At 36.2% G+C, this 18,198-nt stretch overlaps 1 protein-coding gene and 1 long non-coding RNA gene across 6 annotated transcripts in view; one reads left to right on the forward strand and one right to left on the reverse strand.

Annotated features, from left to right (window-relative positions):
• LOC118012472 overlaps positions 1 to 18,198 on the forward strand; it is a 157,667-nt gene that overhangs the window by 104,653 nt on the left and 34,816 nt on the right. The window lies entirely within an intron of this gene.
• LOC118012471 overlaps positions 1 to 18,198 on the reverse strand; it is a 275,259-nt gene that overhangs the window by 47,050 nt on the left and 210,011 nt on the right. For all 5 annotated transcript variants that reach the window (XR_004679715.1, XM_035008086.1, XM_035008085.1 and 2 more), the window contains one exon: positions 953 to 1,026. Coding sequence is in view for 4 of the 5 variants with exons in the window: in XM_035008086.1 (XP_034863977.1) it covers positions 953 to 1,026 (74 nt within the window). In the remaining variant the exon portion in view is untranslated. The remainder of the gene's footprint in view (positions 1 to 952; positions 1,027 to 18,198) is intronic.

Below are 18,198 nucleotides of genomic sequence, written 5' to 3' on the forward strand. Positions count from 1 at the left end.
TAATGTTTTATTATTTGAGTGTATTAGAAAAAATCAAACCTACCAAAGTCAGAGAATATGAAATCCATTGTTAAGTTTTGGTTTCAAGTTCTTTCTCAGTATAACTAATTTGGGCTTGTCAGGTAGAGTTCTGAATTTTCAATACCTGAGGAGCTGGATATAAATTTGATATGACACTCTATCATATCCAGTATGTGGCATTGACAGAATAAAGGCAAACTAGTTCTAAAGAAGATGTTTTCAAAACATTTCCAAAAGGCTTCTCAAATATAAATGTTATCCTAGAGATATGGATCCACTCTATTCCTAAGTGTGTGTGTGTGTGTGTGTGTGTGTGTGTGTGTGTGTTTGTCTCTCACATACTTACTGTTAGTAATCCATTTTTGTTTTTCAAAATGCAAATACATACTTAGGGCTGACTATCTCAATGCAAGGATGTGCTTTCCCTGGACTAACTTCTACTTTTTAATACAAAAGCAAACAACATTCTATATCATCTATAATTAGGTAGCAATAGCAACTGAGAGAACACTAAATGAAGGCATTAATTACAATATAATTGAACAAAATATCTATAATAAAAACATAGAAGGTAAGGATATTTTTAACTTGAAAAATGCCAAAATGTATTTGGAAGCAAATTAGAATAAGTAGGAAAATAGAGCAGATAAAACATGTCAAGAAAGCTCACGGGAGTGTGGAGCTTCAGTAAAATAGAAATTTAGGACAACAGAGGACTAAGAGGTCATCAAAAAACAAATAGCTACATGGTGACTTTGACAATAACTCATTACTGATATTTTTTGAAACTTCTGAAGTGTTGCTTAAGTGTGTTCCCTGAATTTATCTTGACTTTTTTCCACTATACACCATTTATATCATCCTATTATTTACATTCTTCTACATATGCGTTAGGACCAGCTGACACTGAAATGAACTGGTGCAAGCATACCAGGATGGATGCCTCTCAGGAGGGGTGACCGAGTTATTATGGAATTCTCCCAAATAGAAGGAAATGACACCACACTGAAAAGCAAAGCAAAAAATTAGGAGTTCAGGGATGAAATATTTTACATTGGACATTAAATTGTATTTCCTGGAAACAGATAAACAAACAAACAAATGAAACATTTAAAGAAATACTAATGGATTTTTTCCTTCCCAAAGAAATTAGTTCCCCGGAATCTATTTGGAGATAGTAAGGATTGTGGTCAATAGCTCCCACAAACTACCTAGTCTTTAAGGTAATTCCCCATGCTCCAGAATCACTCTTTTCACCAGAGATTACAAAAATAATTTGTGGAGTAACTACCTGCTTGCTGCAGTTCCTTTCCTCCTAGCCTGCTTCAAAGGTGTCTCAAGGACACCCTTCAGCTGAGGTGGAGAATGGCAGGAGAAAGAAATACCCCAGTGTATACTGAGAAGGTGTGGAAAATGGACATCCACCTCATTGACTTGGAAGGAAACCAGTGTCCAAAAGCAAGTTGTAGCTTAGAAAACTAGATGAATTTATTTTTCTAGGAAATACTACACACACAACATTGAGGAGAATGGGATAAAGAGGCACAGAAATATTCAAGAAAAACAATTTCAAACTCTTCAACTCGATCACACACTCCAAAGCTAAGCTATTTCAGTGTTTTACGTAAAAATGACATTTTTGGAGATCCATCCCCCAAGACGCCCAGTCCCAAAGAAGACCTTTGTTAACAGTACAATCTCAATTTTAATAGAACTCTGGTACTAAGCAAATTTCCTTACAAATCTACTATAAAAGCCACAAAAAATTTAAAGAACAGAAGTATAAAGGGTAGTTGTTTTAAAACATTAAAAGGTATATTTTATGGCTGAGTATATTTTGAAGAAGTTGAAGTTGGTAGTAGCCACTGGTTTCATATATATGTGACCTGGTTACCCTCCCTCAAGCATCACAGGCTTCTATCTGCCATAGAGAATCTCTTTAATTTGTAATAACGGCAAAACTGGGTAGGTTTTCTGGTTCTTCCCCTTGTGACTCTACATAGATTTCCTGAGCTTTCCAAAGTTGAGACCCTTCTCCATGTATAAGGCTTTGAGGATAAGTGTCCACAGGGTCTCCTGCCTCATTCATTCTTTCATGCCACAGTTTGCATTTCCCATTGTCTATTCTATGACTCAGTTTCCCCAAACCAGTGCCAGTTTTCAGTGTTTTATCTCTCTTGGCCAATAACGAGTATTCATGAAGTTCTACTACTAGAACTGAGTAATTTCCCATATGTGTGCCGTGCTACAGCTTTTTACTGTATCCTATAGATATAAAGTCATGGTCTTTTCTACATCATCCATATAAAAATACCTTTTGAACCACTAAACAAGATCAACATTTTCCTGGATTTTTCTTTACTTATTTTCATAAGAATTGTTTTTCAACACCTATTCTCTTGAAACCTGCCTTTAGAATCTTTATGCCCTGAGTAAATGAGTTTTCCAATTTTGGGGGGAAGTTTGCTTTCTTCAAAGCTAGGGGACTTGCAAAAACCTGTTCATAAACTGAAATAAACTCCAGGTCACAGATTTTCAGCATCGACTAGAAAGCCAATGACCTAGGACAGCATATCATGTCAACTCAAATTATGACAGGAGTAAAATGCACACTAACTCCAGTATCGAGCTATCTGGGCCCATTTCTTCAAGAATCTAATAACTATCCAGTTTTCCAGATGTGTTGCTCTCCTCCCCTAGTGCCCATTTTTATCACACCTGGATGTGAGGTGCCAATCAATTATTTGAAAGTAATTCGATCATTCATAGTGGACCATTTGAATGGCAGCAGGAATAGATTATTACCAATCCATAAACAAGTGGTAAATGTTTGATAAGATCAGTGTAATATGACATATCTTCTATCTTGCTCATATTAGTAGACATTCTGTCTAAAACACTTTTATTTATTCTAAAGTAGATGGCTAACTTTCAAATGAAAGAAAGGAAATTGACTAAGGTAGTAAAAATAGTGTAATGAGATGATTCAAATGGTCTTGTAGGATTTTAAAGTTTCTCAGTTATCATTTTGAATATCAAATCTTATTCTATTACATATGGGCAGATAGAAGGTTAAAGTGGCTTTATACTTGGTAGAATGCCATAGCTATATTTTCTGCTTTTAACATTTTGGCAAATAATTGAATTAATATATTGTGTTTTCCATCTAAGGATTCTTTGTGGAAAGAAATTGTTCATGTTCTTACATAAAACATGTTTCTGTATGCAATTATCATTTTTACTACGGGCACATGTAAATTTTCTGTTCATTTCGGACTATGTAAGGCAGCATTCAATGAAAATTAGTCAGCTGAATTAAATTTACAGGAAAAAGCTAAGATTTTCACTTAAAATCTTATTTCATGTCATACTGAGTTAATTTTTCTTAACTCAGGCCAAAATTAAATTTAAAAGCTTTATGAAGGCAATGAAGGAAATGTTATTTTGGAAAAACTTTCTTTTTCCCTAAGTACTTTATAAAGTCTCATTTAAAATCAATCATACATTATTTAACCATTATTTATCATTTTTTAAAATTTTTTGCTAATATGAGGGTCTATAATATCTAATATCTTTAATACTATTCAAAATATATAAATAATGTTGTTAGTGTTATTCCTTATGAATACTTATATAAGACAATGAGACAATCTTATTTCTTACATAAAAGACATTAAAGTAACTGTATATCCAACTCAAAACTATACAAGCATTAATTATCAGGAATATTTACATATTTAAGAATTTAAAGTTGTTCCACTGTGTTTTGGAGTAAGGCAGTAGAAGGAGGAGTTTCTTCTTGGTAAAGTGAGAAAGGTGTTTAATACTACCATAATCAATTTACTTAGCTAACTGCATAATTAAGTACATTTTCTTTTGTGTGTAATGAACCCGAGAGAAAATATTAAGTCAAAATAGCAGCTCTAGTGAGGTACCAGAAGTCAAATATTAAAGTACTTTGTTTAGTAAGAGGTAATATCACATTCAACAGTCAAGAAATACTGAGTGCGGGCGCCTGGGTGGCTCAGTTGGTTAAGCGACTGCCTTCGGCTCAGGTCATGATCCTGGAGTCCCTGGATCGAGTCCCTCATCGGGCTCCCTGCTCGGCAGGGAGTCTGCTTCTCCCTCTGCCCCTCCCCCCTCTCATGTGCTCTCTCTCATTCTCTCTCTCTGAAATAAATAAATAAAATCTTTAAAAAAAAAAAAAAAAGAAAGAAATACCGAGTGCAATTGCATTTGCGTCAATATTTCAGGAACTTGGGATATATCACTGGACAAAACAAGTATCTCTGCCTTCATGGGGCTTAGAGTCCAGCAAGAAGAGACAGGAAACAAAACCCAAACATACTAAGTTAGCGGACTACATGGCCCGTTAGAAGGTGGTCTGTGGTACAGAAGAAGTAGAGCAAGGTAGGGAGGAATGAGGCCACAAAGTGTAGGGTGTACAGTACAATATCAAATGGGGTGCTCAGTGCAGGTCACCCCATTCAATGGGAGATATCTGAAAGAGGTCGAAGAAATTAACAAAGGAGAAATCTAGGAGAACGGTATTCCAGGAAGAAGAAAGAGTTAGCGCCAAGGCCATTGGGCAGAAGCAGGAATGCCAGCTCAGCTAAAGCACGGTCAGTATAGGGGAGGACTGTGTGAGGTTACAGAGGTAATAGGGGTCAGATCTTTTCGGTCAGGGTCAGCAAACTTTACTGCAAAGAGCTGAATAGTAAGTATTTTAGGCTTTGCAACCCACATGGTCTTTGTTGCAACTGTTCAATCCTATGTATGGAGTGCCAAATCAGTCACAGGCAAAACATAAATGAATGTGAGTGGCTACAATCCAAATAACTTTATTTATAGAAACTGAAAGTTAAATTTCATATAACTTTTACATATTATATAGTATAAAACTTGTTTTAATTATTTAAAAATATACTACTAGGGGGACCTGGGTGACTCAGTTGGTTGGGTAGCAGACTCTTGGTCCCAGCTCAGGTCATGATCTCAGGGTCCTGGGATCGAGCCCTGTATTGGGCTCCATGCTAATTGTGGGGGAGTCTGCTTCAGGATTCTCTCTTTCCCTCTGCCCCCCCCCCGCCTCTAAAGTAATAAATAAATAAATCTTGCAGTGTATTAAAATGTGGTGGGCAGATTTGGCATGCAGGCCGAAGTTGCCAACCTGTCAACCCTTGATGTGACATCTTTGGTCATTGTAAGGACATTGGTTCTTACTGAGTGAAATGGATGAAATGAAGTTTTAGTGTGAAATTTTCAGCAGAACAGCATGATAGGCCTTATAGCTTTCAAAGATTATTTGGGTGGCTGTGTTAAGACAAGGTAAGGGGCAAGGATAGAACTAGGGAGACTTGTTAAGAGGCCAATAGAGAATCCCAAGTAAGAGATGATGGAGGCTAAACCAGGGTAGTAGTAGCAGAGGAAGGTAGAGACAGGTGGTCAGATTCTAGACCTGTTTTGAAGGAAGAGCCAGTAGCCTTCCTGACTATTTACGTATAAGGAGTGTAAACTAAAAAAGAGGCATGGAGGTTGCCCCCTGAGCAACTTGCAGAAAAAATAAAGACATTAGGGTCAGATTAATCTTGACCTAGACCCCACTGCACCATTAATGTGATTTTAGGCAAATTACTTAACTCTCTCATGGCTTAGTTTTCTAAGAATAAAATGAGGACAGTAATATCTAACTTAGAGTTCAAGTCAAAGTGTAGAGTAAATACCATGGAATGGTAACACTGAACTATGTGACATGTGCTTCAACCCTTGTCACAACGAGTTCTTCTACCACCCAAAAAGGCAGGTCATGTCATGTCCTTACTGGGGACAACCTAAGCACACCCTGCAGTGCCACACTTTGTTGCGGGGCTGTCTTTGAAACTCATCCCCCCTGACTCCAGAAGCCATGCCTTTAACCCTTTATGCTATGCTATCCCCCTGAAAAAAATGTGACTTATTTTTCATAAAGCCAATCAACCAGCAAATAACTTATTTAACTGGTAGAGCCTATCTTAAAACCAGATAGAGTAGATAAGGGGCTAGACAAAGGAAGCAACAATAATAACTAAGCACAGCGTGACATTTACAGGGAGCAAAAGGATTGCAGTAACTGTGTATGGGAAAGAAATTAGGAAAGAGAAATTTTAAAGCAAATAAAAGTTCACATTGGATCTTGATGATTCATGAAGACAATTGCTCTTCCATAGTAAAATCAGAAAATACAAATTCGGGTGCCTGGGTGGCTCAGTCGGTTAAGCGTCTGCCTTCGGCTCAGGTCATGATCCCAGAGTCCTGGGATCGAGCCCCACATCAGGCTCCCTGCTCAGCGTGGAGCCTGCTTCTCCCTCTCCCACTCCCCCTGCTTGTGTTCCCTCTCTCGGTCAAATAAATAAATAAAATCTTTAAAAAACAACAACAACAACAACAAAAAAGAAAATACAAATTCAGTCATTCATCAGATACATATTTTGGAGTGTCAAGAATGATGGCTAAAACTTAGGCATATAAGCAAATAAGCTAGATGTGGCGTTTGTCATCTTGTAGAACCCATCATTAGCGATTAATCAGGACTGTTTTCAGTGGGGTGAAGAGAACCTCAGTACTCTTCTCCCAAAAAGTCAGAATCACAGTCACATAATCTAGCCTTATGGAGAAAGCGCCACTGATTGACATTGCCACAGGAATTCTGTTTGCTACTTTCTGAAAGGGAGAGTTCACGAAAGGGAAGGAGGGAACACTAAATAGTAAATTGATTCGATTCTTATTTGTCACTTCGCAAACTGAAATGCTCTCTGTAAGCTCTCGCTCCCAAATTGTCAAAGCCGACACGGAGGGGGTAAAGAGGCACAGGAGAAGAGACGAGAAACTAGCAAGCGCGGTTATGGTAAAGAAACGGTTCTCTCAGAGTACATGTATTGATCAAGCTAAATTTGTTTAATAATAGGAAATATGAAGGGGCACCTGGGTGGTGTAGTCGGTTAAGGCGCCGACTCAGTTTTCAGCTCAGGTCATGATCCTAGGGTCCTGATCTCAGGGTCGTGAGATCCAGCCCCACAAAGGGCTCCATGCTCAGCACCTGGAGTCTGCCTACGACTCTCTTTCCCTCTCCCTCTGACCCTCCCCTCCCTGGGTGTGCGTGCTCTCTCTCTCTCTGTCAAATAAATAAATCTTTAACAAATAATAATAAGAGAAAATATGAATATCAATACAAGAGTATATGGCAAAAAACAACCCTTGAAAATGATATGAAGGACGAAGAAATACACTTGCAAATATTCTATAATTTGATTTCTTCATAGTCAAAATATATTGATCTCCACAGGAATATTGACAAGAAAGAAGAAAATATCTTGAAGGAAAGAATACCACATCAGACCCAGCTCTATAGTAGAAATATGCATGGTTTCAGCTAAGTTCTTTGTTTTTCCCTTAAAAGCTCCCATCCTGAGCCAGGCGTGTCTCCAGCTTTTGGTGGTGGCTGTCATGCCCTGTGCACCTAGGATTGCCTGCTGCCTAGTGACAGTACCTCCTTGATGAGCAGTCCGGGACCAGTCCCAGGCAGCTCCCCTTTCAGCCTGACAGCTGCATATCCCAGGTGGTCTGACATTTGAGATGGAGGCTGTGGATAAGATGGAAGGTGTTTTAGGGGAGAAGTAGGCTGTGAATAACACCAAGACTTCATCCAGATGGAATCACTCATGAGACAACCTGAGATACTCTATTACTGTCCATATGTCTTCTAGGTCTCCAAAGGCCAGCCTCCGTTGATTTATTAGAAACCCACTATTTATGTTTTTGGCTCATCTCACAACAGACTACGGTAAAGGATTTATCAGAGATGCTGCTCTTTCTAGTGGTTATTGGAATTTTATAAGTTCTTTTAAATAAAACAGCCTCCATAAATATCCTAGTAAACATCAGACAATAAAGTAAATATTTTGGGGTGAGATTCAGTCGATTTCCTCTTAATATACACCACCTTTTTACAAGTTTCCTTCTGAATGCAGCCTCATGGCAAAACCTTTTACAGAACATACCTATTTTAGGTAAATAAATAAATATGAGACTCCAAAGAAATCAAAACTACTAGATATTGCCAACAGTGCTGCTTAAACATTATTTTTCCCTTGCAGATAAACTTTGGAAGAATTATTTCATTGTTTTACCAGCACAAACAGTTGTTATTAGTGTATCTTATTTATAGATGGTTCTTTGAGGGACTATAGTAATATAGCAAAATATCAGTTATTTCATCACATTGGTGAATTTAATGAACCTGAAGGTGTGTGTTATTTTAGCACTTGCTATAGCTCCTGTGAAAACCCAGTGGTGCTAAAATCTGTAAACCTGTCATTGCTTAAGTAATAACCTTGTTAAAAGCATCTTCATTTAACTTACTTTAGCTCCTGCAGGATGTAGGTTTTATTTTATCAGTGCAGAGAGTAGGGGTTTCAAACCCAAACCACTTATTGTAAATATAATTAATTGTAGTTCATTAATTTATCCCCAGTGTTATTGCTTTTATTTTAACGCTTAGGTTAAATTAAATATTGTCTGGAATCTTAGTACCCATTTTCAATTTTTTACAAACTCTTATATTGAATTTCTGTAGTTACAGAAGTAAATTTTAGTCTGCACTAACGAAAGTGTTCATTTTAATCTCTAATACTTCTTTATGCAAGGCACAACAGACTCATCTCCCTCCCCTATATACACTGTAGATTTTTTAAAAGTGCATTTTTGTTAAACTGCTTGGAATGGATTTGAGTTTATTCTTGCCTTTGAAAAATATGAAGAAAATTGGATATTGATGGTAGGTGTTCAGAATTATCAATTGATTTCTACATGAGCACATCTACAATTATTGAAATGCTGGCAATAAAAATGGGAACTCCCTCCTATTTAGAACAACTCATGGAAAGAGAGGGGAAGGGAAAGGGAGAAGGAGAACCAGAGACAGAAGCAGAGACAGAAGATGAAAGAGGATAAAAACTGTAATTTGTACAATTATAGCCTTAAGGCCAAAACAAACTTTCTATAGTTACCTAGACAGGCCAACAGCGAGGTGTATGATAAAAGCTATACGTTAGCAACCACTTTGAAATTCTTGGCTAATTGCAATAATGCAGTCAGTAAATACTGACACACATGATATAACCACATATAGAAGAACATTATAAAAGGTATTGGTGGCCAGCCACTGTTTCATTGCTAAGTGAGATTAGTTAAACAGCTACTAGCCTGATAGGTAGATGAAGATTTGTATCAAATTGCCTTGCCCCAAAAGATATCAATAGAATTACAGAATAGAAATAGTATAATAAGTCCATGTGGCAATAAATTGAAACTGTCGAGGTAGTTTTATCTCTGAATCTATTATTTTTAATAAAATTTTATAAGGTCATGAAATTCTTGTTTGATTTATGTTAGTCTTAGAAAATTGGTAATTGATGTTGTTCACCTCTACAAAAGAATCCCCAACTTAACTTGAATTATAGTGCCTTAAAATATAATATCAAACTGATTATTATAATCATCAAAATATTTTTGTAAAATCCAAAAAAAAAATTGTAACCCTGTTATTGGGCATTCCTTTCTACTCCTCTAATTATAAATGTTGCTTTTAAATTTGGGGCCAGAAAGAGTGAGGAGCACAAATACATCAAGAACTACAAAAATTTCTTGGGTTGTTTTCCAATTTTTTGGGTTGTTTAACAGTGTTTAAACTTAGTATTAAGTTTAATGTTTAATGTTTTATATTTAATGATGTTTGTCTTTTAAATGAAGATTTTTAGAGTTATTAACGTTCAGATTTTTTGAAGTATGGGTTATTCAAATAATAGCATATTTAAATATGTAGTGAAAAAACTAACTTTAAACTTGCATACAAACAATTGCTGATATTCTCAGTCTCTTTTTGTAATGTATCTATTCCTAAAAACTTTTTTTTAGCAATTCAGTTAATGTTTATATGCCTTGAGTAAGTGACATTTTTAATCAGAATATTAAGCAAATATGTTAATTTTTGTTTGGTCTGACAGTTAGTATAGTTTCTAAATAATAGCCAGACAAGAGATTACACAATTGTATCTTTCAATAAGATACACTTTAAAAGTACATTAAAGTTAGAAAAATTAAATGAAATTCACACTTATATCAAGGATTTTTTTAATTAAATCTATTGGTTGTTGGTATCTGTGAACTCTTAAGAATAAACACCTGCAGTGTTTTATTATGTAAAAAGGTGGTTTAATTGCATCATATTTATCACAGACAAATCAAGCCCTATTCAGAAGATAATAATGACACAGTAATTGGATCAGTAATTGGTTCAGGATGATTCAATATTGTACTAATAATCATAAATACTGCTGTCTTCTGCTTTGATACAGGGCTGACATGCTAATTTCGATTGGATTTAGAGCAATAAATATTAGTGAACTGAATCTAGTAATAATGTCTAGGCCTTTAGTTTGGCTATGCTAGCCAGAAACAGGTATAAAGCAGGTGTGAAACTTGGAAACATATATATCTTAGATTATGATATGAATTCAGTCAATGTACCTTATTGGCTTTTCTTATCCATTCATCTCTAAAACTAGTATCTTCACTATAGAAGTGGAGGGGAATAGAAATGAAGACATTTCCTTATTTTTCTTGTAAAAGTGATCATTTTGTGGGAGCAGTGTAGTTTTTACATTTGATCGAGCCTGGTTACCATGGATGATGTGACATGATGACCTGGTGGGCAAAATTATTCACGTGCCAGTCATGTAATGATGGATAAGAAAATCATTCCCATTACCACACTGTGTTCGGCAGACACTTGGCAGTTAAACAGGACTATTTCTTAGCCAGTGTGGTGGCAGCCTTTCACTGAGAGCCAAAGGAGAGGGAGGCTCATTATGTAGGAAACAATGATCCTTATTCACTCAACATGGAAACTTGCCTTACAAGAGCACATTGGATGGCTCTGGGCTGGAACAAAAATGCCATATCCCCTTTTATCAATGGAACAGAAACCCAGGATCAACATGCCTGGCCTGGAATGCTGCCTACTGGTGATAGAAATGGATATATTCAGGCATTTGTTTATTTATGATAATTTCCATGGATGGTAGTGTTGGGGGAGTGCTTACTGTCTACCCCTTCTGGAATAGGTCTGTTTTGTGGGAGAAGGAGGGGGCAGCTCACAGGTGCCAATAAAGAATGTAACTATGCAGTTTTAACTTTGAAGTTATACGACCGCTGGAGACAACTAATTAGATACATAATGTTTACCTGACAATGGGAGAATATTTTTTCTATTATTTTTAACCTAAACATAGGATAATGGCATGCAGAATATCTATGCCTAGGACCAAAAGAATGTCATAAGCTACGTATGGAACCAATGTTTCCTGGTAAAGAACTCAAACATAAGGACGCATTTCCTAAGAATAATAGAGGATGATGGGACCAATAAATCTATAGAAGATTTTGACTATCCTGTTACCCATCTCTTGCCTTTGGGTTTTGTTATTTACAAAATGGGAATCTGAAATGGAATTTACTCTCCAATAGGCATTAGGAAGAAAATGAATATAAAGCTTATCAAATTTATTATTTACACAAATGCTCCAGGATGAGTATTGAGATTCTTGCACATAATTTATCTCTCTTCTAATTATTTAAAGAATCTTTGAAGGCAGGCATAGAGTGGAGTGATTATTTTCTCATTGCCAAAGTCAGGCAGGAAGCACAAGTGTATAAACAGTGTGTTGGAAGAAAAAAGAGCCCCCGAAAATACTGTATTGGTGTCCTTGAAGAGATTTTATATAACTCAGTAATTCTCATTCAAGGGAACTGGCTTCAACTTATACTGGTGTTCTCAGTCCTCCCTCTTCATGCAAGGTATGGATGACACAATTTTCTCAGCATATACTCAGTTGAATATTTCTAATGGCATCCATGTTGGCGCTATTTCTATGTAGGCATGGAGGGATGTCTTCATCATTTGCAGGAGTCTGGGGTTACTGCCAAAGGCAATGATCCAGCTCCACAGGCAAGCGAAATAGATAATTTTGATTCCCGAAGTAGCATTGCATCCAGTAACACCTGAGCAGTGAAAATCCTGTGGTGTCTTCATTCAAGAGCCAGGAAATTCCATGTGTTTATGGAATCAAGTTCTCTCTTAAGTGGAGTGACTGTTTATTGTTAAGTACCCATGAAAGGAAATCTGTAGTCAAATAGTAGCCAGACAGTCACACATTCACCATGCATCTATGCCCCAGTGGCTCCAGTTCTGAACCAACGGCTCAGGAGTTAAAGGGTAACTAATTCACTTGGTCCTGTGTCTTCAGGAAACTCTATGTGTAGTTGTGGTTCACTGGTTTAGTGACGTGAATGAGGGGATTGCACTGCACTTCAAATCTCTCATTACACCTTAATTAGGACCCCAGCTAGAAATATCAATGTTTTACCAACTGTAGCAGACAAGGTTTCTTTTCTTTCTTTAATCACTTATTGTAAAGCAGATTAACACTGTTGTTGTTGTTGTTGTTGTTGTTGTTTTCTTTTTCCTCCGGATTGAGGACCCACAGCTAAGCATCCTAACAGGAGAACTAAGGCTTTTAGTTTGCATCCTCAGATTAATCAGCAACAGTGTGATACATGTAACACTAATCATAGAACATATGTTATTAAGGAGTAACAAATTTATAATTATGAAGTTTTTGTTGTTCTTGACTGTTGTTTTTCCGTGTTTGTGGGGTTTTTTTTAACAGAAATTTCGCCCTGAGGCAAATCATACTCTTTTTTTGTTTGTTTGTTACTTAGTAAATTCCCAAGTAATTTTAAAAATTCCACATTCATTTTGACCTTAGAAACTTGCCTTGGGACCACCAGTTACCAGTGCTCTTAACTTATCTGAGTAGCCTCCTCTGTGAGGTACAGATTTGTTGCAGAAAATTAATCTGAATGTTTGTAACATCTGTTATCATAAATAATAAAAAACTAGTTTTTAGGTGCCCGTATAGTAAAAGTCTTTATAGCAAAGTAGGGACAATATCTTGTTTTACCTATTTATAGTTATTTAAATATTTACCTTCCACCAAAACAAGGTTATAATAAATTTCCAAACAGCAAAATACAATTAAATCATAACTTCAAAAATCCACCTTTAAATCAAAGAAAGAAGACAAACATACTAAAATTTAATCTCTCCTTTGGGGCAGGAGACAGCTTACAGGTTCTAGTCAGCCAGCTAAATGACAGTCAGAAAAGATCATGTGACTGGGGTCTAAAAACTAATTAATCTCCATAAAGCTGTAAGTGAGGTAGGTAAGATGACTTGAAATCTGATTACATTATTGCATTTAAGGGGAGAAAATGCAGCATGTATTTTTCATGTTGATTTTAACCACCTGAGCCCTTAATGACGTTTTGTACCTTGGAAGAAACCTCATATTTCATCCATATTTAAAAAGAACTACAAAGATGCTACCATCATTAGTATATGATTTACACATTTGGTGTAAATAATATGAAAATAAATCATGTAGGATGCCTTTGTAAAGTTTCCAAAGAATAAGTAATTCTTTGAAAAGTAGATTCATTGTAAAAAGAGAAGCCATAAATCCTAAGAGTAAGAGAAATTGACAAAGATATGTAAAGGAAATAATAATTTTACTATTCCTACCCCTATTTCCATAAAAAGCAAATGATCAGGTAGTATATTTTAGCTATTGGACATTTATGTGCTACATTTTTATTAGTTCTAAAGTTAAAGTCCTATTCAAAATAATTCTGAAAATTGATTAAAATATGGTATTCTCTACCGCTTCCATTATTCTGGTCACACACAACATATATAAACACTTTGAATGTTAGAAGAATACATTCAGAATCCCATGGAACCTTCTTGTATATTTCACAGCTAACTTTTTTTTTTTACTGTTTTAACATTTAAGTAAAAGAGACTTGCAAGCAATGGTTCTTTAAACACACTCTCCTTTTATCTTCAGCAGAAGAACAAGGATTATAGAATAATAATTTGGAACATTATGTCTGGAATGCTCTGAAAATAATCCTTATTAGATTAGAATGAGCCCTGAAGAGTACGCCTGCAGGGGTGGGGGTGTGAGTATGTGTGTATAAGAGAGAGTAAGAGAGAGACAGCGATTTGGAGTTTTATTAATCAACATTATCAATCATAGATTATACAAATCATAAACTGTCTGCAAAAATTTTATTAAAAAAATTGGAAGTCCTGTATTTGGCTAAAAATATAAGCCAGGGAATTTATTACTACCAGGTAACCCATTGCATATTGAACACAGAGAGAGTTGACAGGCAGAATATATCCTCTACTTTGTTTTATTAAAATTATAATTATTTTTATAATAATATTAATGAATGTGTAAGGAGACTGAATCATGAAAATAGAGTACCTCTCATTGAGAATCTGAAAGCACTTTATAGATGAAGGGCTTTTTCTACCCTATATTTTACATGAGCAAAGTTTTTGTGAGTTAAGGTATATTCACTATTTGAGGACAAAAGTGTCATTTTTCATCTTGGCAAAAAGACTAAGTGCTACTCAAGTTTTTCCCAGTATGCAAACTTCAGAGGAACCATAAGGAGTGGGTATAATTTAAGATTCAGAAGATAAGAAATATCTTTTGCTCCTTCATTTTTCTTGTCTCTAATCTCCTTAAGATGAACGTGCTTGTACACAGACTTCTGCACACCCAGAGATGCACTTTTACACATGGTGAGAGCAGGAGCACTGAGAAAACTCTAGAGGTGTCTGAATGGGGCAGTGGAAGCAAACCACAGGATACTGTGTCAGGAAGGAGAGCCGCTTCATCTTTTCCGACCTCTGCCTTCACACCCACCTAATCTGCTCTGTGTCCTTTCCCATTATCCTCTATCTTTCCACTTTGCTTTTAGATACAGAACATGGAAAACATTTTCCCTGACCTGAATAAGCGTTTTTGAGTAGTTACTCCCTGAGTTCAGTGAATATTTTTGGACCTTAGAAAGGACTGTGGTTGTAACTTTCTATGAATGATGCTATCGGTTAAAATCTTACTACAAATATTTAAACTGATCACTGCTTAAACATCCCAGGTCTGGATTTCAGAATCCCTGAAGATTTGCAGCTTTAAGGGGACTCTTGCTAATGGGTAACTAGTCAATATCCATGGTTAAAGCTGAAAGGAGGTCAAGATGAAGACTGGAAAATTCCGAAAGTTTGTATCAAGAATTTCTAAAATATTTTATATGCAAAATAATTCACAAAATATTATTTTAAATTGTTTTAAAGAATGCTTAGTGGGATCCGAGGGTATAGGCTATGGTACTGTCTGTGAAACTCTAAATTCTAATCAGGATTCTGTTCGATCGTGTAATGATGCACGGATGCCTGGCCATTCCCACCAACTGCACCATAGAAAAAGCAAATGAGCCTATGCACAGTCAATTCTGCCCTTACATAATCGAATACACAAAGCTTGACACCTAGGGTTTAAAAAAAAAGGATGGCAAGGAAAGAAAAAGTTGAAAAGGAGAATTCAAAGAAAGAGTGGATGTAATTCTCTATCCTGATATCTTTCAACTTTTTTTTTTACTGTCATTATTACAGAATTGTTCAGCAGTTCAAAAAATCCTGAGATCCAACATGTGTCAACAGTACAACACTTTGAATGTTTTAGCTGCTTGAAAGTGTGCCCTGGAAGTCTTGCTTTTTTAAGCAGTAATTTGTATAAATGGCATACATTGTCAACCCTCCTGCAATCGTGAATTGAATTTTGTTTGGGTTGTGGAATGAGGTTTCTTCTTTCACTTCCTTTCTGTCTGTCAAGGTATTTCCTAACGCATCTGAAATTTGGTTTTAAATTGAGACCTAGTTTGACAATTGAGGTCCAGATTTATGAAGACCAAGACTCCTAATGGGTAGTTTGATTTGAGAGAGACAGAGAGAAAGGAGAGAGAGAGAGAGAGAGAGTGTGTGTGTGTGTGTGTGTGTGTCTGTTTCTGTATTTATTTATTTATTTTTTCATTCATTCATCTACTTACTTACAGACAGAACATTAGATAAAAATCTATTTTGAAAACATCTTAGTAAGAAAGATAGTAGGCAAATTCTCATTTTATATAAAAGCCACTTCAACTATTAATCATGATTACAGAAAATTCCCATTGGGACAGAATATCATTTAACTTCCAAAAACTAGAGGCAGCGACAGCACACATTTTTTTTAAAGCTCTCCTATGTAATAATTTTGTGTAAAGAAAGATTGTACGACCTAATCTTCGAGAGAGCTTAAATTACCAATCAAATATACATAACCTATTTCATTTGTTAAGGTCTTGATTCTATATATTATTTTGGCTTCGTTTTAACAAATACACTTGGCCATAATGAAAATAAACCTGCTGAAGTCTCGGAGGTCTGAGACAAGCTATAACACATTTCTGCACCACGGGGTGGGCTCGTGGGATACCTACTGAGAAAATGCATGCCCACTGAGCATGCCCAGACTATTAAAATGAATTGACATGTTAATGCTGACAGGAAAAGAGCACAAGAGAGCTTGCTAAATTACTGCTCAGTCAGGCACTAGGAATTCCTGAGTGGCTAACTCCTGAGCAAAACCCACAGCAAGCACAACAACAACAACAAAACTTTATTGTCAAATGCACCCAAACAAACAAACACTAACAGGGTTGTCATGTTAGTAATCCACCTACCCATAAATCATAGGGATTTTAATCATACCTGCCACCTTAGCTGCTTATCCCCAGAGAAATTGTTTTCTTTTGGCTCCCTCCTTCATTCACTTTCAATTATCTGGAAGCTGTTTCGCGTGTTTATTTATTTATCTAAAGTTCACATACAGTATGCATGCACCAATTTTCTCCAGGGGTCTGGACCAGGCAGATCATACAAGGATGCAGTGAAGCATAGCAGCTAACAGCTCAGATGAATGTACTCAGTCTCAAAAACCTGCTTTGGACCATGATGACAAGGAAAGGGGAGGACAGAAAGTAATTAGTGTGTGTACAATGATTGATTATGGCTTAATATTCAGGCATTTCACCTTTAGACCACTGTAGGTAGACGTAGAGAATGATGAAACAGGAAATCCTTGTAGTTTTTGATAAGCGAGGGAAAAAAAAAACCAAAAAAAAAACAACGTGACTTTCCACATTTAAGTCATTGGCTTTCTCTTCTATGGAGGTGGAATAAAGTTTATTCACTTTTAAACACCTATGTTTGATTCAGTCTGTTCACTACATCTAAGAATTGTTCAAAATCTCACATATTAAGATGAGCGTAAGTAAATGACTTCAAGCCTTGGGCAGGCAGAGAGGAGATGAAAGGAAGCTGCACATTTCGGATGAAATTCCCCAATCACGCACCGTGTTGTCTTACTCTCATGAACAATTTCAGAAAATAATACCAATTTAGCTACTCAAGGAATAAGTAGTGAACTGTTCCTGACCTTTTCTCAGCTCCAGGAGGTGAAAGAGTAGCAAGAGCCATTGTGGAGCCTGGACCCTTTAGACACAAAAAATCATTTTCATGAGACAAAATTGGGCAAAAGGTAGATATGCTAAGTTCTGGGAAATTCAAGAGAAAGAAAACTTTCACTTTATGATATCTGTCAAATTCAAGGGGTTTTTGCTACTGTGGTGTAAGTCATGATGGCTTTTTATGCACATTCTGATCTATACTGGCCAAGCTGTGTATCAGCTCCATCTCTGGCTAGAATCTGTTTAGAACACCCATAGAAATTAAAAGGATCACATGGAGTTTGACATTTTGCAAAATGAAAGAATAATGGATGTATTATGTTGTGAGGTTTTTTTTCTTTTAATAAAAATGTCTAACTGACCCTTGGGAAGCTTGGCTGGAAGTTGAGAAGTCTGAATCATTTTTCTTCCTCTTCATGCTCAGAAAATATAAGAATGTAATTTTTTCAGCTTCATATTTCTTTTGATATTTCAGTAAATTTAAGTTATCTTTCTTGCTCGTAAAACATAAATGAAATAGTCTATGTTTACCCTAAGATAATTTGGTATCTTATATTAACTTAGTAGTTTATATCCAAATGCCCAATAATCAGATCTCCCTGCTCTATTTACTTTTATGTTTTTCTTCTTATCGTTGTGGCCAAGAACATGCCACAA

The sequence above is a fragment of the Mirounga leonina genome, unplaced genomic scaffold (genome assembly GCF_011800145.1).
Source record: "Mirounga leonina isolate KUSES-001 unplaced genomic scaffold, KU_Mleo_1.0 Mir_151, whole genome shotgun sequence".
In the NCBI taxonomy this organism is placed as follows: Eukaryota; Metazoa; Chordata; class Mammalia; order Carnivora; family Phocidae; genus Mirounga; species Mirounga leonina.